Here is a 22,609-nt window from a genome sequence, read left to right as displayed (position 1 = left end):
AAGTGGGTTGTAAATCCCAGAAAGGAAGGCCCCCTCGTCCCGGTTCATAACTGCCCCCTCAGTTTTGATGCAGATAGCCTCCTTCGTTTTTCGCACTCTCCAGTCTGATTCTCTCTCTATTACGCGTGCCCCCTCGACGAGGGGGCCTTCCTTTCTGGGATTTACAACCCACTTTTCGCCGGATTACGGAAATTCGGCGGGAAGTCCCGAGTGTCAGAGCTGCGAGTGAGCGATAGTCAGGCCAGTTGCTCTGATGATGTCCACAGTGTTGGACGAAAATTTCAGCTTTAAAAAGTAAGTGTAGTGTTTGAAGAATATGTTATCAATCATTTTAACATAATAAAATTTAATATTAAATTGATACGACTGCAGTGATATTTACCTGTCAAAACTCGACAGAAGCATCCTCAAAAAGCAGCAAATGAAGACAAAAAACGTAAATGTTTGAAAGTTTCTTGTTTGTCAATTACTAACCGGAAATTACGTAATATGCATAAGGGAGATAACCTTGTTGTTATTATACTCGTCGCTATCGGTAACATCGTTGTCGGAGAATATATATATTTTATGGATGCAATTTAAACAATTGTTGTACGTTAAAATTTATAAATCTAACAAAGAAATGGTGACTTATACCAATTAAAGTCAGTGAAATAAATCAACAAAACTTTAAACACGTTTTTCTCGAAATTGAAATTGCCAACTTTGTACCCCTTTCTACAGGCGTCGTCACATATTATCCTTACACGATTACAGAAGGAACTGTGTGATAAGCTGAAACGAGTGAAATACGACCTATATAATTCAGACATGGTGTAGCCTGTTACTATCAATTGTTTTGAAGAATTAAAGGGGAGGCAAGATTACTGACCATTTGAATGAATTATATGTTGCAAGACAAGAAATGGATTAGTCATTTTTATAGAATTCGCTAATGTTTTGCCGCTATGCTTTCAGACAAGGAAGGGGTTTGAACAAGAGTTACTGAAGGCGAAACAGTGTATAGAGAAATATGAAAAGGTAAGATATCAATGCAAGGGTGTATTTTGTCAAATAGATGCATAAATATATGATATTGAAGAAACCTAAGCTGACCGGTCAAAAAACTGAAATCAAAGCTACTCAAGTTTCTAGTGTAAACTATAAAGAACATCCTAGAAAACGTAACTGATTCAGTTCAGATGTGTAAGACCATTTAACACGTGTTCAGACAAGGAACATGCTAAGTGATGAGCTGAAACGAGAAAAAAATGTACTAGATGAATTTTAAAAGGTGAAAGCTTCACAATCATGTTTAATGAATCAAATCTTAGACAGGGAGAGTACTTGTAGTAAATCACTGACAACAGTCATGGCAAAAGTCAACTGTTTTCATTCAATTCAATTCGAAATATTATTATACGAACGCCTTTGTTTTATTTAAATAAGTGCAATAATCCATTAGCTGCAGTACATGAAAGAAGACCATCGTAATGAGGAAACGGGGAGGTATCTTTGTGTAAACATGTTTATTAAGGATTGATCTCACAGTTTCATGTGTTCTTGCAATGCAATGAAACGTCATTCCGCATATCGAATATTCTCTATAATTTGCTAAATATATTACTCATGAAGAAGAATTGCATTAAATATTAATAAATAATTAGGTATTTAAAAAAAAAATACAACAATATCTTAATACTAGTAAATATTAATACAGAACTTCAACTATTCCAAATATGCCGTGTTCAGTGCATTCTTATACAGCGTATTGGCTCAGCCTCTATGCTTTGGGTCAAGCTCCCTGGCTTTTGGCTTCAGCTTAACCCAGAAAAAGAGTAAAAACATGCTTATTCCGGTAAACAGGCGGCCATTTGTATTCCCGACAAAATAAAAGCATCAATAATACTGGTCTTATCTAAAATGTAGGCTTCTTGAGTGAAATTCAGCTGAAAATTGGTGAAAATGTTCTACTTTCGTTTGTAGAGATGCATGTGTTTGATGAGAGAATCGGTCTTATAACTCCATAAAAATATGTTAACAAAATAATCGAAATACGTATGAAGATTAGACACATTTATATGGCACTGCATTCCCGGATAAGCCCTCATAATTTTGATATTAGATAAAATATCGAGTCATACTTACGCTTTATGATAGTGTCCGTTCTTTTATATGTGGCATACATTATGGGTTTAATAGTAGGATCATCTTAAGTTCAGGGTAGGATTCTTATCTTGTCCGAGGTTCCGTTCATCTCTTCAGTTATTCATACCACGAGTAAACAACACAATGGTGTTCATCTATTATCGGTATTAAATTCATACACGTAAATCGTCAAAAATCTCATACAACGAGTTAAACGTTCTGAAAATATATACATACATTTCAACACTAATAAGCATGGAATTAATAGTAAAGTTCCTAAAGGTGAGCTAAACTGTCTTTATATCGTAACAGTCATTAACAATCTGTATTTACATGTTAATCACGTACAGTGGCAGAGAAAATTAAATTGCTAAAACTTATCAAACATGACAATATATTATAAATTCACCGTATAATTATATTTGACGAACATCACAAACAACAATGCACATAACCCAACACATCACATCAAAATTTATCTTACCAATGAAATTGAACACTCAAAACAATAACAAATCAAACTCTCTCACATTGTCTGTATTTTTCCATGTCGTTTATAAGCTGTAAACCATACCGATATTTGTAAGTTATTCAAATATACTTAAGAAAAGCATCGTAGAAATTATCATGAACATTCCATTACAAAATGTGAACATGTCAGGAAAGTTCGTGACAAAAAAAGACATAGGGAACGAATGCAAACAAAAACTTAACCTTGTGTATGAAAAAGTACTGAAATAACTATATGTTACAAAACATGGCTGAATGATGAATTTTTGCACACAGTGAAACCGGTGTTCACATTAATTATTCCCACCAAATCCTTGATGTATAACAACCATAATCACAAGGCGATCTGGCCCGTAAAAACATAGTGACTCCTCCAACTTTAGTTGTCTTATTAAGCCCAAATAAGGGCTTTCAGCAAAGTCTGCGACTTAATAACGACCATTTTGAAATTCATTATCTGTTAAAATCGTTACTAAAACTGTATTCTTATATTGATAAGAAAATGAAGTAACTCCAAAACATTCACAGCAGACGATAAAAATATGCATTTCCGTTAAATTCAATACTATTCACTTAATATCAATTATGGTTTCTAAATAATTTAAACTTGTATGATGATGAAGTCAAAATAAAATTGTATACACAATGGTTGTAGGCTGTTTAACGGACTGACTGATATTAATAATATTAAATTAATTCATTTATTGAAAAATTGTGATAAATATAAAGGGCGGACATTTGGACAAAACTCGAGTCTATAACCGTAACAGAAAAACTTGCTCAATATTACCAGCCGGTTCTCTAGCAATAACACTACACATCCGATGTTAATGAAGCCCTCCAAGATACTTTAAGCGATGTCTGTTTTGTCCTAATCGTACGGGTACTGCTGCTTACGGGACACGTGAACCAACCTGTTTGTCATGATTCAGACGTATTTTGGGCAAGTGCGATTTGGAGAAGACATGTGTGCACTTTGAAACTTAGTATCGTTCTTGTGTTAGGGTATTAAGTTGTTTTATGTGATGGATGATATAATCAATGCTGTAGATCTAATGTAGAGTTCAATGTAATTAAACCTAATTAATAGCTAGGCGAGAAAGTCAATGGAGGTTTGGGCAATAGTTTGAAGGTTTGGGGCTCAAATACGATCGGGAACATATGTATTTGTGCAATTATATGGAGGTTTGGGGATCAAACTCCAAGCAGAAGCATAGGCGTGCTTGTGAGCAGGTCCTTACTTGTTATATATAATAGTTGTTTAAGGTACCTACAAGCGTAATGCTTCCTTGTTGTTTTGGTTTTAGCAAGAAATTACAGAGATTTGTCCTGTTAGTGTATTTTCAGTATCCGACAACAATACGTTTAACAATACTTTGTCATACTTATCAAATGATACACATAGAGAGAGAGAGAGGATAAATAGGCGTGATAGTTAGCGCACCAGTATAAGTAATCCCCCGAGAGGATAAATAGGCGTGATAGTTATCGCACCAGTGTAAATAATCCCCCGAGAGGTAAAATATGCATGATAGTTAGCGCACCAGTGTAAGTAAATGTATGCAGGTTAGGTCTTGGAATCATCAAGAAGTTACATAGACGTGATAGTGAGCGAACCGGTGTAAGTCATTGTAGTAACGGTTTGATGTTCGAATCCCCGACTGGTTAAATAGGCGTAAAAGTGAGCACACGGGTGTAAATAATTTTAAGAATGTTTGTAGTAAAGTTTGGTGGTCGGAGCAACATGAGTTTAAATATGCGTGAACGGTAGCACACCGGTGTAGGTTGTTAAAGGAAGGTTTGTTGTTCGAGCCCACGAGAGCTCAAAAAGGCGTGAAAGGTAGCGCACCGGTGTAAGTTATTTTGAGGATGTTTGTAGTAATGTTAGGTTGTGGAAGCCACGAGAGGTAAAATAGGCGTGAAAGGTAGCACACCGATTTTGTTTGTTAAAGGAAGGTTTGGTGTTTTAACCCACGAGAGGTCAAAGAGGCGTGAAGGGTAGCGGTGTAAGTAATTGTAGGAAGGTTAGGTGTTTGAACCACCGAGTTAGGACATAGGCGTGATAGTAAGCGCACTGATTTTTTTTGTTATTGTAGGAATGTTGGGAGTTTCAACTCCGAGCGAGAGCAAGTTTAATTAGTCGCGTTTGCTAGTGTTTTAGTAGAAAGTTTGTAGATTTGAACGCCCGGAGGTAAACATAGCCATGCTTATTAGTTCCCTGGTTCTTGTGTAATTGTATAGAGGTTTTGGGTTTCGAATCCCCTGGTCGGAACATAGGTAAGTAGTTGGCGCACTGGCGTGTGTGTCATTTAGGGTGGTTTGCATTTCGAACCCAATGGGCAACATATGCGTGATAAAAAGCGCACTGGTGTTAAGATAAATGTTGCTTTATTGATAATGTATATATTCAAATCCATTTACTAACTTTTGCTATTGTCTATGAATTAATTAAAATGCGTTGCATATACCATATATAAATAGTTATAGTCATCCAGATTTCCTCTGTTTTAAGGAAAGGGCAGTATTAAAGGTACAAATTCCACATCTGAAAGACAATATTAAGTGTAAGTTATCTTTAATTAACTACGCATTGTACAGTTATCAAAACATTAATCAATTGGCAATGCATTATAAAATATCCGTAGTAAGTATTTCATAATGATATTAATTACATTGTTATGTACCATTCATTGCATTTCTTGGTGTCAATAGATGCGAATATTAAGTTGAATGCCAACTGGTATGTGTTGTTGTTGATGTGATTAATACAAACAATGCTTAAAGCACAAAGAGATGAGGTGTATCTAACCTCCCGGGACGAATCATTGAATCGTGATCAAATCTATTATGGAGCTAACATTTATGAAAGTAATTTTGCTTTAAGGGACTCAACCAAATGGAAAAGTTGAGGTCAAGAACAGCAAAAATCAAGTCGGTCTTCCTGTCATCAAGTTGAGTTTTACATTCCCGGATGGCATTCAGACGGTAATCAGTTTGTATACAATTCTTATTTATTATCACGTGTTATAAGCTAACAAGTACTTGCAGTTTTATACTGTAAGAATTTATACATAACATAACATTACATAACATATAGTTTATTGTAAGCTATGGCATCTGGCCCATTATACAGTTATTCATTCATATACATTTAACAACATAGAAATAATACAATGATAAACAAGACATATTTTAAAGCAATGAGATATCAATAATATTCTTGCAAACTCCTTTAAACAAATGTTTTAAAATGCAAAGAATCAACTTGCTTGTACATCAATGTTGCAATCATAATCATCCGGTATAAGAATAAAAATAAGATGCATATATAATAATAAAGCACTGGTGGATACCCCTATAACGAGTTATCATTACGTTTAAGACATGTTTCTATAGTTATTAAAGCGTTGTGAATATATTTTAAAATCAGTAAATTACTTTTTTTTGACACTTCTTACATAATATTGTAGAAAACTGCTTGCGTGGGAATAGACAAAATCCAGTTAGGTTTGAAGTATTCATTTCCCATATAACCATACAACGAACAAATCATGAGCATGAGGAATTCGTGTTCAATGACATATATATGTTCGGACAAACAATATGGGCTAATCTAAATTCTCGCCCAATATTCAAGTGTCGACCCTTTTTGATCATCAGCGGTTGACTTGAGCACCTAAAGTTTGACAAGTTTCTTTTCAATATATATAATAGATCACATGATTAATATCGTTCAGAATCAAGAGCTGTTTTGAAATGTTTATACTTGACTGCCTTAGGTGAAGCCTCTATATATGAATACAGTCTGTAAGTCTTTCAATGAATAGCCTTAATAAATGTTCTTGGTTTCAAATCTCTTGTGTAATCCACGCATAACCAAAGCCGTTCTCAAATAATAATGTATTCACACTTGTTGCCCATGTTGTACGATCTGACTCATACAGTGATTTAAGCAGAAGATAACTTTGTCGTGGGTAACGGTTTTCTGGAATGTGAATTAGTTTTAACCAGTACTTTGCAACGTGTTGTATATTATATAGGATTTCTTCCACACTCACTTAATGCAAATAAGTTAGCAATAGGCTGGTTTAAACCACAAATCCGTTTACAGAAGTCAAATTGAACTTTCTCCGTACATTCAGAATAAAGGAATCCCCATATATTGACACAATAACACAAACAAGGGTGTACAATTGAGTCAAACAATTTAAAAGCGTATTTCGGGTGTAAATAACCAAAATGTTTTTGATATTTTAATATATTTGCAATGGCTTTTGTCGTCTGTTTTGCTAGTGTTTCCGTAGTCAGTGTCAAGGAGTGCTTTGTAGTTAAAACGCTCCCAAGTATTTATACTGGAATACAACTTTTTTCAGTATTAAGTTCCATACACAGAATGATTCAATAAGGTTGATTTGTCTTTGTAAGTTTATAGCAAACATTAGAGCGTATAAATACCCTGTTGTGTCGGTTACAAATATCCCATTCGTAGAATTAGCCTTAAGATAATGAACTCAGTCATTCATAAACGATGACAATATTACTGGTGATGGCACACAGCCCTGCTTTGTCGCAATGGAGCACCGTAAGTAGTCCGTAAAACCGCCTGTTGCTGTTGACTGGATATCATCGGTAGATATAAGAGCCTGGACGTTGAAATCTGGTATTTTCACGCAATATTTTAATTATTCGAACATAGATTGTAATATAAAATTTGAATCAATGATTGCAACGTGTATATGTTGTCTATAGTAGATCATTTACTTTAAAACGTCTAAAATATGATCATATAAGTGTAAACATCAAACAAATGCAATGTTTTTTTGTATATTTAAATAGTTATCCTAAACTAAGGAAAGTCATAGTCCAAGAATTGTTATACAAGTCAAAGTTACAAGCTTGTAAAAATCAAGGTCATGTCATAACTAGTCACACTAAGGTGGTGTTGTGCTAAAAATAACATCTTTAACCGATATTGTATTTATCTTAAATTACTTATCTCGGACAGTATTTACGTTTTGTCTTAGTATAACTCAAAACACATACTTAAAATTATCTACTTAAATTCCAATTCACGATTTATAGGTTTTAACATTTTATTATCATATGTTTCGTTTTAACACTTTAATATGTGAAAGCAATGCAACCATACACATGACGATTTGCTTAGTATTTCCATTTTTCCTCAATACTTTCTTGCAGAACATTTTAAGCCTTGAAAGACAATCGCCTTGTACGCGGATGCTGGTTTTGAATAAAAGTTTATGTTACGAATCATAATAAAGTCCACAATTCATTTAACAAGTATAACCAGATGCCCTTTATCAATATAATTCACTTTTTCGACTGTTTTATAAGTGGTAATCAATATCACAATATTTTAAACTGTTGACTGGTTAACAGAATGAGGCTACCCGCGCGTGAGGCTACGCCATAAGTACGTCATGGGTTAAACCGAGATTCTAAAAATACACTGTAAATCAATTAAACTCGTGCATTTCCGGAAGTGATGTAATAATTTAAATGGTTCACAGAGAATATCAAGGACATTTCAAGCCCTCAATAGTCTATATGTTCAAGATTACCAGACATAAAGATAACAATATCAGACGTAAAAAACAAATTTCCCGATTTGAAAATGTTTACGAGATTAATCTCAACAAATTGCTGGAAAAAATGACTCTTTAATCAGATATTAAAACAGGTTTTGATATGGTCATTTCTGTATCGGCCTCGGGACAACAGGTCAGAAGTTATCTCCTCCACGTCGGGACAACAGTTTTGACTGTTACACAAATGCTCATGCAACAACTGTATTTTAAGGATAATTGACGAGTTTACTTACATCTAATATATAGCTCTAGCCTCCGGCAATGCTAGAATATGCCGGAATAATTTCAAAACATAACATTTATCCGATCAATTTATTCAGGATATAAGTATAATGCATATTAGATGATATTCAGTCAGAATCTCAATTTAAACACTCGATTTTTGCTTTCATTTAGAGTGTGACGTAATACTTTTGTATACGTCCATAACGTCATTTCCTGTTTAAAATTCAGTACCGGACGTCTTCAAACCTTTGTTTACCAAATCAAAAAAAGATGCCGTAAAGAAAACAAATGATTTATTATTTTAAATAAATACTTTCCATATAAAAAGATGAGATAAAAACGTGGCTTGCTGAAATACTGAGAATTATGCAAAAGCAGTCCTATTGTACATTTAATAAAATGTGCGGAGGGATATTCATTATCAAAAGTAACAGCAGTGATAAATAACAAAGATTTAAAACACAGCATGGTGGTTATAAGAAATGGGAAACAAGGTATAGCGTGCAAACGTGAAAGAAATGATTGCGACATGTGTATATAACTAACACCAAGCTGTAGATATCAAGTCATTTTTATGCCTTATATCAAATGAGAGATGATTCTTAGCCTGTAATTTCGCTACAATATTTGAAAAGATTTATTGTAAATGATATATTCTATTTTAGATGCGCTCTTACCCAGAAATAAGATTTACCGCAATAAACACAACTGTTTTGATATATTAAAAAGGATTGATAAATGTCGAAAACAATGGTTCTTATGAAGGATAACGAGTTTAATTTGAAAGAAAGGTGCAGAAAATATGGTATTTCTACCTTATGAGTCTATAGTAGATCACACTAAATATTTTACCACTCATCAATCATTTTAGATTGTTTGCGTCTTCTGCTAATGAAACCACGGTTACAATCTTGTTATCAGTAATTAATAGTTTCCATAAATGCATTATTTAGTGAGTAGTTAAAGGTGTGTAAGCACATAGGGCCCTTCGAAACAGTCCTGTCTTTATCAACATACATTTTAAAGCACTCGTTGGTTTGGTTAAAACAGTATTTATTCTATATAAGTACATTTACCAAATACATACAGTACATACATAATAATTAAGGATTGAGGAGATAGCTTAAAAGCTAATATGTATACCTTTCTCCTAAAGCACACGTTGAACGAACTGTGTCTGCACCACATTAAATAGTATGATAAATGCTTGCACCACATGTTTTTAACGTTTTCTAGATTTAATTCCTACACAAATAAAAATTAAATTAAAATAAACACACTCATATACCATTATAACCTTTGACCTGCCCTACAGAGAGGTATGTTTTGAAAAGACATATACGAAAAGCTTGTATGCCATATGGAAATTAAATGATGTTCAGAGGTCAAATCAATAACACTTATCACAGTATGTACATTAAAACCATTCCTACCATAAAATCCAAACATGAGTAAAAGTAATATGAGTAATAAAACGAATAGCATTAGTACAATGCTACTAATTTAGTTACTGATTTGCACAGCTAAGTTTATAAAAACAAATCGGGTATATATTCATTCCTGGTTGTATTATATGTATATATATATAAGATTAGTGTATCGAGTGGAAAAATCAACTATAAAAACTGCTTTTTAAATCAGTTGCTTCCGTTTAATATATATTTCTTTTTAACACTTTAAGTTTGCAAAAATGTAATTTGATTTTAAAAACGATCGCATACGTTTAAATAAGATTTGTTTTAGAAATAAACTTACCGGGGATAAGGAAAATGGCAATCCCATTTTCAAACGTTTTCTTGTAGCTGAATCCTTGAATATTTGTTTCTGTTCAAAACATTGACGAATTTTTGTTTTGTTCAAATATAAATTGGATGCTTTAGTACGTTTTTACTAAGTTTCCAAACTATTTGACTTATTTAACTTGTTAAACAAACTTTAGGGGAAAATAACAAAACAATTAACTAATACTTTTAATTAGCAATCAAACGTCTTGTTAAAAATGAAGCGTGGTCTTCACCCCATCTCGGAAACGACCCGTGTACAGACGAAGAAGAATATTCTCAGAAAATGACTGTGCTTTGATATTCACGTTTCATATACCCACGTTCTATCATAAAACGAACTATGCAACTGGTAGATCGGCTTTTAATATAATGTTAAACCACTGATGATTGGTTTCCTCGTTTAACCGTTCAAATATTTCTTCAGTAAATAGTGACCTCTGTTATGTTGATAACGGGTCCATGATCTTTTTATTCGTGCATATACATTTCTAAATAGTATTGTACATGCACAAAAGTGGTTTAATGAATGTTTATGAAGAATTGACAGTCTACCTCATTAGCGATCAAAGGTTTGCGTTGGGGACGTCCCTAGGGTGTAGCAAACGGTTAATCGTAAACGAGGTGTTTAGAAATGTAAATATAATATAAATAAAACTACAAAAATACGCATAACAGTATTACAAACAGATTTTGTTCAGTGTAAGTGTATTTTATTATACACGTGAAAATATGCTTTTTTTATGAAGCTTGTGAAATAAAATACGATCTTACACTGAAATGACGAAAAATAGAAATGTTTGTTGTTAATATGCCACGTCTAAATGTGTCGTTTTATTTTAAAGCATATGTCGGTTAGTTTAAAAATAACATTAGACAAAACATTAGAATATATTGAATGGTAAATAAATTGACCTCACATGCTCGTACAAGATATCAATAAACAGCTTATACGACTCTACACCCAACAGAGTTATTGAAAAAGTGTCTTCTTCCGGTTTGTAAGCGCACCGTGCACAAGCATTGCGAGTAAGCCCACTAGCCGATACATTGTAATTAGAAAGGCCATGATAATAATTTAATGTTTATCTTTCGGAAAATATATTTCTACTTTTTTAATTATAAATCTGTATTTAGTAATGAAATATGAAGAAAAACTCGTACTGTATATATGTATAGGTTAGAGTTTTTTTAAGTAATATCTTCGCGAATAAGTAACCTATGGAAGCGGATTACTTAATTAATTCTAATCGACTTAGTGTTAGCCCATCCCAAATTGCATCAGCTTTAAAATTAAGCAGTGCGCGTGTGACATCATTTACATCAGCGTTGGCACTGAAAATCCACCTTTGCATAATATGCATTATTGATGGCCACCCACTTCTGTAGTAGGTCCGGGAGAAGATTCACTTCTACCGCCAATCCTTCGGTCTGTTGTCTGGTCACTGTGCGTCTGCAATAATAAACGTATACAAAAAAATGTCTCTACAAAGAACATCATTTATAACGTATTCACATAAACCCAATCGGTTAACATTCATGGCTAATGACTTAGAAAGTTTACATTCGTATGAGTCAATAAAACAACAATTTTACATCTGATCTAGTACTGGAACTTTAACGATTCATCTCTGGCGATTCCGCTATAGATCAGCCTGTTATAACTTCACTTCATAACAATATTTTCATATAAACTAGCACTTGTGATTGCACCGTGTTCATTGTACATTGTGTTTCATCTCTGGCGAGTCCGCCATAAATCATGAAAGCCGAATTTTATAACTTTATAACACTATTTGCATATGTACTAGTACTGTAACTGACTAACTGGTGAAGCCACCGTATACTATGATTAGAATACAGCCTTGATTTTCATCAAAGGAAACTACAGATAAGCAATTATTAAGTGATACACTTAACTATTAAGAATTTCAACTTTCGTGCGTGTTTAAAAGTCCGCATTCTGCCACTCATTCAATACACACTCCGTGTATCATTGACAATAAGTCAACCAATGAGGTTGAAACTCATTCCGCCCCTTCTTAATCATTGAAAATTTACTTCATAACATCTAAGTATTACTTATTCATCTCTGGCGTTTCCGCCGTGAATCAGCGATGCCACTCATATGATCTTCAGATTATCTTCCTTAATAATGCAATAATTCTATAGTGTAGTAACATAAAGCGTATCATAATTATGTACAACAATCTTTCAATAACATATCATAACAATATCCTAAGAAATGATCAGATGCATTCTAATAGTTACAGAACTAAACATAATCCACAAAACCCTTTTTTTATAAGGAACATATATAATAATGGCTTGTCAGCCAAGACAGGCAACTCATCTGTCTAACAATTATAATGGCAGCCGAGCCAAATGTTCAATTATAAAAAAGTACAATATCTGTATTTATAAGCAAATACAGGACATATCACTGAATCATACACAACACAGTTTTACTTATCTCACAGTTTATTAGCAATTCGACTTATATGATATTATTAAATTAATATTCTTAAAATACTAATTTTAATTCCAACATTCTGAATTTTTAAATCTTCTAAACCAAATAATCCAGAATTATTTCCGCAAGGTGTGTAAACAAATTCAGTGTTGTCAAAACATATCAATCAATTACATTCACATCCAATGAATGTAAATATCCTAAGAAGTGATCAGATGCATTCAAACTGTTTCAGAACTAAACACAATCCACAAATCCCTTTTTTGTCTAAGGAAAACATATTATAATAGAGTGTCAGCCAATATTGGCAACTCATCTGTCTTGCAATTATATAATGGCAGCCAAGCCAGATGTACTTGGTCAATTACAAAAACAAGTAAAGAAACAATATTTGTATTTATTAGCGAACACAAAACAAATCACTGAAACTTACATAAAACTTTCTTACTTATATCTCAGTTTGTTAACAACTCAACTTATTAAAATAAAATTAAATAAGTATTCTTTGAAATTTTTCTTTCATTTTAATGCCAACATTCTGAATTTAAAATCGTCTAAGCCAAAATATCCAGAATTATTTGGCATTGCTTCAAATCTATCTCGTTCAATTCAGAGAAGATTAAATTTCATTTATAATACTTATCTTTATGTGTTGACTATATGGCCAAAACTACAGCTGACGCTGATAGGTAATATCATATCAGAAAACCACAATAGGCGGGGGAACACCATCGGGGCGCGGCACTTGAACAGTAAGTGACGTCAACGAAAAACAGCTGCCATGAGGTGAAACAGCTAATCTGTTCACAGCCACGTGGTAGAACTGCTGGATCCGTGAAGCCCCGACCTCATTGTGTTGCATTGTTCTCCAACTTGTTTCTCCCCCAAAAAAATAAAAAAGTCACCGCAATATTCTCTAATAGTATGTTAACTAAACACTCACTTTCTATGTAAAACTAGAAGCACTTGATATCAAACTGGCGAAAAACACATTTATTGATGCCTTCAAAAACAGATGAAAGCAATTCTCACAGGTTACAATTTATGTATAAACTGAAGTAACTCATATTTTCTACATGTCCCATATTTCCACTGCATAATCTGAATCTTTATGTTGTACATGTACGCGTCGTTTCAAATAAATATAACAAACATATTTTTAATACGACTTACCCTCTGTAAGAGGATTAAAGTCATGCCTTGTTCGGTCGCTGCAATAAACACGGACTTCTGCCTACTGCCCGCTACGACATCATATGTAACAATCAATTGTATCGATTTGAACGTATCGGTACCGCAAAGCTGATTGCCTTTACTTCCAAATGCGCACAAAATACTCGTGCGTATGAATCAATCAATCGTGCTTATGAAGCGCCACCTGGAGGTTATTCCTTTATAGACAAGAGAAACTAATTTTCTTCTAATTTATTTAACTCAAACGTAGACAATTATATAACGTGTTTGCAATATCGTTATTAAATGTTTGTTTGTTTTCCATTTCAAACATTAAGTGCATTCAAACAGGAATATATACATTATACAATACACTGAACGCAAAAGTACGTATTTCAATGGCTAAACATACAGAAAAGTGTTTTAAATTATAAGCTAAAATAGGTATAGTTTTTATCTTAATGTGATGACACGCAAACATCATACATCGCTTTATGTCGAGTATGGAGTCGGAGCCTTCCGAAAATATTTGTTTATAAGAAATGGGGAATTATAAATTAAAACAATCATTATGATCCTCAAACGAATTTTTATGTATGTTAAGTGTATTGTTGTGGCATACAGAAAATTACATTAGCAATAATAATAAATGGAATACATGATTATATTGAAAGCAAAAGGGAATAGATGTGTAACAATAAACTTATTTTGATTGAATTATCATAAATCAATATGTTGCAAAATGTGGTCGGTTACACTAAGAAGACACTTGAAGACACCAGCCACTAAAATAGTCTATGTCACAAGTATACTATTTTGCACCGTACGTCATATTCGTTGATGACATCATGTGTGCCAATTTTATATTGCTATGTATTTAAAGCTCTTGGGGAAAACTATACCTTGATAACCTGACATGCAATACGACTATTTTGGCCACGGGAAATGTCACCATGCAAATAAATGCCACGTATTATGTTGAAATCCGCATTAAAATAGTTGATAATATTAATGTATTTTACATAGAATATAATTAACCAATTCTAATGTCACTCGATGCAATGAAAGAATGCTTGGTTTGCATGTACTTCGATGCTCAAACTAAATGAATGACATGATTCCAATTAAATTGAACATTATACTATATGCGTAGAAGAAAGGAATCTTTGTTCCATGCGTGATAATGTGTTTTAGTTGCAAACAATTGTCGTTAGTAGCTGTTTATTGAATTTAAAACAGATCTTGCCTTTGTTAAAATTATAAAATATATTTTCATTAAAAAACAAAACTTAAACGTAGTTATTTAAATTATATCAAAAACACATAAAAAAGTTGGACAAACATACAAAATATAAAAATAATATGGAAATATACCATGTTAACCTTCGCGCCCATGGTAAATGTAACCAATATTGATATATTGTCGCAATAACATTAATTAATTAAATGTCATTTAGATAGCTATTAGCTTTCCTCATAATATGTTTATAAAACACATTATACTGATTATGAAGATTTAAACTGTCATGATTTACTTGCATATACATAGAAAACTATCGTCATAATACTAGATAATGCATGTAAGTATACATTCCTTAAACGTAACACGGTATGAATATCAATTTTTGTTTGGTAAAATTATTGAAACATAACCTTATTAGTTTAAACAAGGGAAAATAGGAAGAATTATTAAACTCATCTATGTATAATCCTTTGTTGCAGTAGATATTTGACTAAATTCACAACAAAAGTATTCGCTATATTTCTGAGCAGCGCAAGCATCATATTTACGATGTTTATATTACAGTTTATATAAAGCATACATTACATTCCGTTCTTATATAAAGGTACCAATTTGGATTCCGCGATTACATCATGCTCATTTCAAAATATTAGGTTGCAATCATGTTTATTTTGTATATGTACATTAAATCACGTCTTATACAACGTTCGTCTTCCCTACTTGCAGACGCACCATCCGTCCCCGGGAAAAGCGTATGGAGGCGGCAGGTTCACAGGACGCTTGAGAACCGCCCCTGAGGGCGAGCTGCTATGTAGGATGTTAAAGGCGGCGTTCAGGGGAGGGTTGATGTTCATCGTGGAGAAGGAAGGAAAAGTTGTCCTGGATGGCGTCTCATTGTATGATTATTCAGTGTACGCCCGGTAAGAATAATCTTAAAGGTATGATTAGAGTCAGCTTTCAATAGGATGCTCAGGAGAGGATTAGAGTTATTTGTTGTGAAGTACAGAAATATGTTCTGAATGCCGTTTCGTTAAGGATCATGTATGAACGTTTTATGCAGGTATTTATTTTGAATGTACAGTAATTATATGCGTCACATGTATAAAGCATGTTTTAGGTGGTCGTCATGGTAAGCCATCATTGATAGCATATAACGTTTTCATAGGCTAGTGGTGAAGTTCAATATAGGTAAAGTTAGTAAGGTTTACATGACGTATAACTAAAGCAGCGTTTGAATGCTTCTTTCATGTTTTTCGGTAAACTTAGGAGTTTTATTAGTGAAATAACAGCAGTTTAAATATACATTTGATATTTAACTTCAAACTGTGGATTGAAAATATCAATTTCAAGAACTACTTTTAAAGCAATTATATTATTTTTCCTTTTACCCGTATGAATACTGATGATAATTGATCGTAAAGAAAGATTGCATATGTTTTTAAAACGATGTTTATAGAAACAAACACAACTGATCGCTCATTAAGGACATGGCAATCCCATTTTTTTTGCTTCAAAACATTTCATTTCTTGCAATACATAAAGCGGAAACAATTGTTAGAACATTACATCAATGTTATAGCATGTATTCAATATATTTTCTTTTTATATATATAAGTCTTACATTGTAAAACGAAATTCCCGGAATATGCACACAGCAATTCACAGATGAATTTTTGCTTCATAAAAATTGCGTCTGTTCAATAAATGAGACAGCAAGCAAATGTTCGAAAATTAATTCAATGCTAATGTGTATATCCAATATATTTTCTTTTTATATATAAGTCTTACATTGTAAAACGAACTTCCCGGGAATATGCACACAGCAATTCACAGATGAATTTTTGCTTCATAAAATATTGCGTCTGTTCAATAAATGAGACAACAAGCAAATGTTCGAAAATTAATTCAATGCTAATGTGTATATTCAATATATTTTCTTTTTTATCTTTGTCTGACTTTGTTTTACGAATTTCCCGTGAAATGCACGAAACAATTAACTAATAAATTGAAATACACAACTCACATGTCACTCGTCATCTCACAAAAAAACGTCATGAAGAAGATAAAATAAGAATTTCTGAAACATGCAGACGAGTATAGTTATTCGGTAGAATACAGCGTTTAGAAGTCTTGATATCATAATGCTCATCACAGGAATAAATACGATTTGGTTCTTACTAAATGATACTTGCTACGGCTCTAAATAATTTCGTACTGAAAGACTCCTCATGTAATATTCTGTATTTGACATGAAATTTATGTTGATTACTATGCGGATGATAACTAACAACAACAACAACAACAACAATTACCTTTATTTGTCATGGTAACATTTGTTACAACAGACTATAGAGTTCAATAAAGCATCGGTAAAGAAGATGTTATCGAAGTGAAATTATGACGCAATATAATAATGTTAACATGTACAACTGAAATAAAGCTTCATAAACGTATTTGCGGAGGAAATGTAGGATATTTGTGGTATTAGTTTTTTTCAGCAAGTTAATTGTTGTCTTAATAAAAAAACAGTAGATAATTATACATGCATCGTTTCATTATATTTGATAGTATAAATACTGCTATAAAAACATGACGCTTTAATGTAATCTAGCACAGATCGATATGAAGTGCGGGTCATTTACGGAAAATTATTTCTATAGTACACCATGAAAACCACGTGCAAAATACAATTGTGAATGAATGTGTTTATTTAAACTTTAGAGTGAATGACATTCCAGCGTGAATATTTATAATATCTGTCATGTGTTTTCGTTCCGGATCGAAAAATCCGACCCGAGGGCACCTGCATTGCCAGGTAACGAGGCTTGCCGAGTTACCGGCTACGCAGCGTGCCCGAGGGTCGGATTTTTCAATCCGGAACGGACACACATGAAATATATTTTTTCTAGCATACCTTGAATTACACTTTTTTTGTGAAAAATGCATAGAAAAGCGCAGTTTTGTAAATTTCACAAAACAGCACGTGCGATGATGTCAGCTGACGTCATGACGTGCATTAATATTTATTCACTTCATACGTCAAGAAGTTCCTTCAGTATCACGTCTTTTAAGGGTTATTTTGTTTTGTTTTGAAGGTGTGTTTTTGTAAAGATAATAGTTATGGAACTCATCTATTGAAATCTCATAATTATGGTTACATTAAATGTAAAATAAAAGAAATTAAAAGTATTACGTCACAGCGCGTGACTCATCTGGCATGGGGGGATGCCACATGGAGTTTTCCAGCACGGCTGAATTCACCGGAAATGCCTATCCGATGTGCTAGAAAGTAGCGTAATGATCGGAATGATCATATAATTATTCATACAATATACAAAATTCTAAAAATAAATCGCAAATGATATAGTACATGAATGCAATGTTTCATCAGCATGTTTGGTTTAAAGGGGAATTTATATTTAAAAAGCAACCATTTATACAGCTCACGGAAGCACAACGTCGCCGTCCATGAGATGGGTATCAATGTTGTCATCGTATTAAATGGTGTCAGTATTATTTACGTAATATTTAGTCTCAAACGTCAGTCGAAACCCATATGATTGACTCGAAACATTCTTGAGTGGGCAGTCAAATCCTAAATATGTAGTATTTGTTTTAAATGATAAGAAATTAATATGCAAGTTATACAAATTTTGTTACATTTATAGCAGTTGCTTTTCCAAGATATTTCTTTTAAAATAATAAGCATGTATCTTCTGCGCTAATGACGTATTTTGACGTGCTTCGCGGGAGGTCCTATATCCCGTTTAAATAGCACATACAGTTGGTCTTATTGTACGTAAACGCTTGTTCGTCATTGTATAGACAATCGGGTGTTCGCCTGAAGGGACTATATTTCAGTCCTCCAATTCGAAGTCGTTGATACAACTCGTAAAGGTTTGAGTGTATTTAAGAAACATGTGACAGAAAATCAGTAAGATACATAGCAGAGGAGTCAAATATATATTAAACGACACAGATGCATAAATTTAAATTCATTTAAATATTCTTCTCTTTTCTTTCGTTTCTTTCATATTTCATTTCATTGATCAGCCCTATCAGAATAAGTTAAACTATCCAAAACTTTATAAACAAAATCGCAGGGCTACTTTTTATGATCAGTTGCACTGTCTGATTATACGAAATATGTGCAAACATTGAAAGTGTGGTCAAAATCTCAGAAATTATGAGCACGAATACTCTTCACATACTTATATAAACATTATAAACATGTGTTAGAAGTCCCATCACCACATAGTGTTTAAGTTATGCCTTCGGATACAGTGATCACAAACGGACGAGCGTTGAGCATCCGATTACAGTACTCCTGTAAAATATTTCTATTGTTTGTGTACCTACCGTGCGTTTTGGTACTATATCTTGTGTGCTGAATAATAAAACACATGTTTTAGAAATTTCTAAAATTCGGAAATTGCATCTATAAACACAAATAACATTTGAATTATGGATTTGCCTTCACGCAAAGAAATGTATACAGGGTAATAGCATCATGGAACCTTTTTCCAAATATATACCGCTAAGTCAACGTATTGTTAAGAAATCTTTATTGTCCGAATTTAAGCTGCTTTAGAAACGTTTAGAATGAGTCCGACAATAATAAATGTATGAATTTAATTGAAACCCAGACGAATTAATGCATGTATCACGTGAACATTTTAGTGAATCTTAGTTAATCTTAGTGTGGATAAATAAATTTCCCTTTCGCAATTGCTGTGACAGTTAACATTGTTGAGCACTGAAGCATCCAACCGCAACGTAGCTCTAATTAAATATACCGTTCAGTGGTCTCCAAATAATATATCTCAGTTCGTGAATGGGCTCAACTAGTTTAACACGTATTATAATTGTAATAGCTTTTTACCTATATATACTGTTTGATCTAAATAATAATTACAACGTGTAGGAATTGTATACTGTAAAGAATGTAGACACATATTAGGGAGTAAGATAATAACTATATTTGTATATACAATCAGTTTGCTTTTTTACGTTTCATTTGAAACAAAGCTTAAATTCTGATAGAATATCCTCGATAGTATCAGTGACCTGTAGCTGTTGATTATTAACGAAACTATGCAGGCAAAATATGGCGAGCCCATCCTCAATAAGGCAAGGAGGTTGATTTCAGAAGCTCCTATTAGTAATGAACTATGTCTGTAGAGTTAAAGTATACCTTCTATTTTTTAACTTGCGTATCAAGTTCGGCCTACGTTTAGTACATGTAAAGTTTTAGTTAATTCTTAATTTTAGACATTTGACAACAACTTCGGGCTTCGATAAATACATACATACTCTGCCTATGGTAATAGTTTATCTTATATGTATAGAGATTACATTGACTACACCCGGACATTGAAAGCGGAACTGGCAGCCAAAGGCATCACAGAGGCGAACACAGATCAGGAAGAAAAGCTGGTAGAGACTTTTACTGTCGATGGTTGGTAGCTTTCGTCAGTCTTATGATACCGATAGTCTTACTCCAAATGACAATGTACTTTTTCATATGTATTAATGTTCTGTTTACATGGTATCTTTCTCTCTACCATCTATTTCACCGTTGTGTCTTTATAGAGTTGAGTTTTGAACTGCTTGTCTACTATGGAGTAGGGATGGTTAATTCACATGACGGCATGAATTTGTTTCAATACACACGATTAATTATTTTCGTTCAGATTACATAGGATAATTTCAACATCGTGAAATATATGTATTGTATGGATATATATCGTCCACAAAGTGTTAAACACGAAACAGTATTTCATGATTAATGTAGTACCTTTGTTTTAATATCGGTTGACAGTTTTAGATAATACAATATGATAATAAGTAAGCAGACAAGGCAATGTCCAAGTTCATGTTTTTCACTTTTATGATAACATTTCATTTATAATGTTTAATAACTTCAAGTTCGAAGTCGCACTGAGTTCTGTAATGATATGATAGCAAGTTAACATACAAAAGAATAAAAGAGGCGCATGTTGAACCAGACGGAAACTTGGAAATAGACGTTCTCGGTCGATTGGCCGTATACCGTCGTGGTTACCTGTTGTGGATATTGTATCTTCAAATGAACTCGTGTTAAAAATGAAATTTTCGTGTTGTATAAGATGTTTACGTAGTTGTTTAAAAAATCAAAGGACATAATTTGAAATGTTTTTAACTTTGGTAAGAACCTCTACATGTTTATGGTCATTTTATTTGTATGTAAATAAACGTTGAGACGAGTTAATATTCCATTGGAAGAGTAATTGGAAGCCATATGTCGGAGTAATTTGCTAAAGACGACATAACAAACATGAACTATGCATACAATGTAAATAATATCTTATATTTTTTAAGTTAGGTTTTATCCTTGTGCCTCTTAAAACATAATTCGTTATAATGATGCCAGCTTATATTCCCTTGTATTTCCATTGTATGTGTCGGATGAATGTTAAACATTATGCTTTTATTCATTCCACTATATAACTAATACTATTTGGCTATGACTGTGTTTTCTTGATGCCTATGTTCAATAATACTTTGTCTTTATCAGGGGATTATATGTAATATATAGTTTTAGAATGTTATAATTGCCCATGCGAAATCTGTGCGTGTTGTTTTATTTTTTCATTTTAAAATGTTTTTATGTTAACAATTTAGATTAAATATTTGATATTCCTTACATCTACCCACGTAGAAGACGTTTATTACAGCAAACATATCGGACATGCCACGATTGGCCTGCTTAAAACGCTTACATTTAAAAAACAACAACACAGTTTTATATAAAGGATACTTTAAGAACTATGGCTTTAATGTTAGAGGGGGACTTGGGGGCAAACTCAGAAGAATATCCAATAAACGAATCAACAACCGGCTATATTAGAACATTTCCATACGAGGCATGAGCCTTGGGCAAGCTTGAAAGTAGCTGCAATCCGTCAGAACTTGAACACGAATGGTACTATAACAACATGTAATGTTATATTTGTTCTTTTTAAACTAATTGTATAATGTGTAATAATAAGTGTAGTCATTAAAAACATACGCATCAGAGTCATCAGGATGGATGCTAGAGTTTATACTTGTGTCGAACCTGTGGTTTGCTGATAAACGTGACCACTTCTTATAATTCAATTTGCAATGTATATATATATATAGGTCGATGAAATTAACTTCAAACTTAAAAATAAAGCGAGCAAATATTACTGCAAATTATACATTTTAGGGAAGTTTGTACGGAACACTATACAGAAATGAAAATTTTCTAAAAAGAAAAGTGCTGAAAAATAGGTTAAACTCTTTTTTTGCTCTGCCCTTATTGAATAAAAGTCTCTATTTATCCAACATGCACACTTCTTAACCCTCAGTACCGTTTAAGGGCATCTTGAACGCCTCTATATTCATATCCACAATTTATGACCCTCTTAACCAGTATCGGTAGTTCATATCGGATGTTATATAA

General features: G+C 33.1%; 1 protein-coding gene across 1 annotated transcript; it reads left to right on the top strand.

The window, feature by feature from the left end:
- Nucleotides 1-421: 421 nt before the first annotated feature.
- LOC128245817 (E3 ubiquitin-protein ligase DTX3L-like) lies at nt 422-21,749 on the top strand. Its single transcript, XM_052964042.1, has 6 exons — nt 422-436; nt 958-1,020; nt 5,150-5,201; nt 5,522-5,622; nt 15,868-16,061; nt 20,490-21,749. The coding sequence occupies exons 1-6, from the start codon at nt 422-424 to the stop codon at nt 20,605-20,607; spliced, it is 543 nt and encodes a 180-aa protein (XP_052820002.1). The 3' UTR covers nt 20,608-21,749.
- Nucleotides 21,750-22,609: the final 860 nt, after the last annotated feature.

Source organism: Mya arenaria, chromosome 9, assembly GCF_026914265.1.
Source record: "Mya arenaria isolate MELC-2E11 chromosome 9, ASM2691426v1".
Lineage (NCBI taxonomy): Eukaryota > Metazoa > Mollusca > Bivalvia > Myida > Myidae > Mya > Mya arenaria.
Note: the sequence above shows the minus strand (reverse complement) of the source record. Positions and strands in the feature narration are given on the sequence as shown.

Bases quoted from the DNA above. Each gene is read 5' to 3' on its own strand.
- LOC128245817 (XM_052964042.1), top strand. The intron at 5,623-15,867 runs GTAATCAGTTTG...CCCTACTTGCAG, and splicing joins TCCCGGATGGCATTCAGACG to ACGCACCATCCGTCCCCGGG. The intron at 16,062-20,489 runs GTAAGAATAATC...TTATATGTATAG, and splicing joins GATTATTCAGTGTACGCCCG to AGATTACATTGACTACACCC.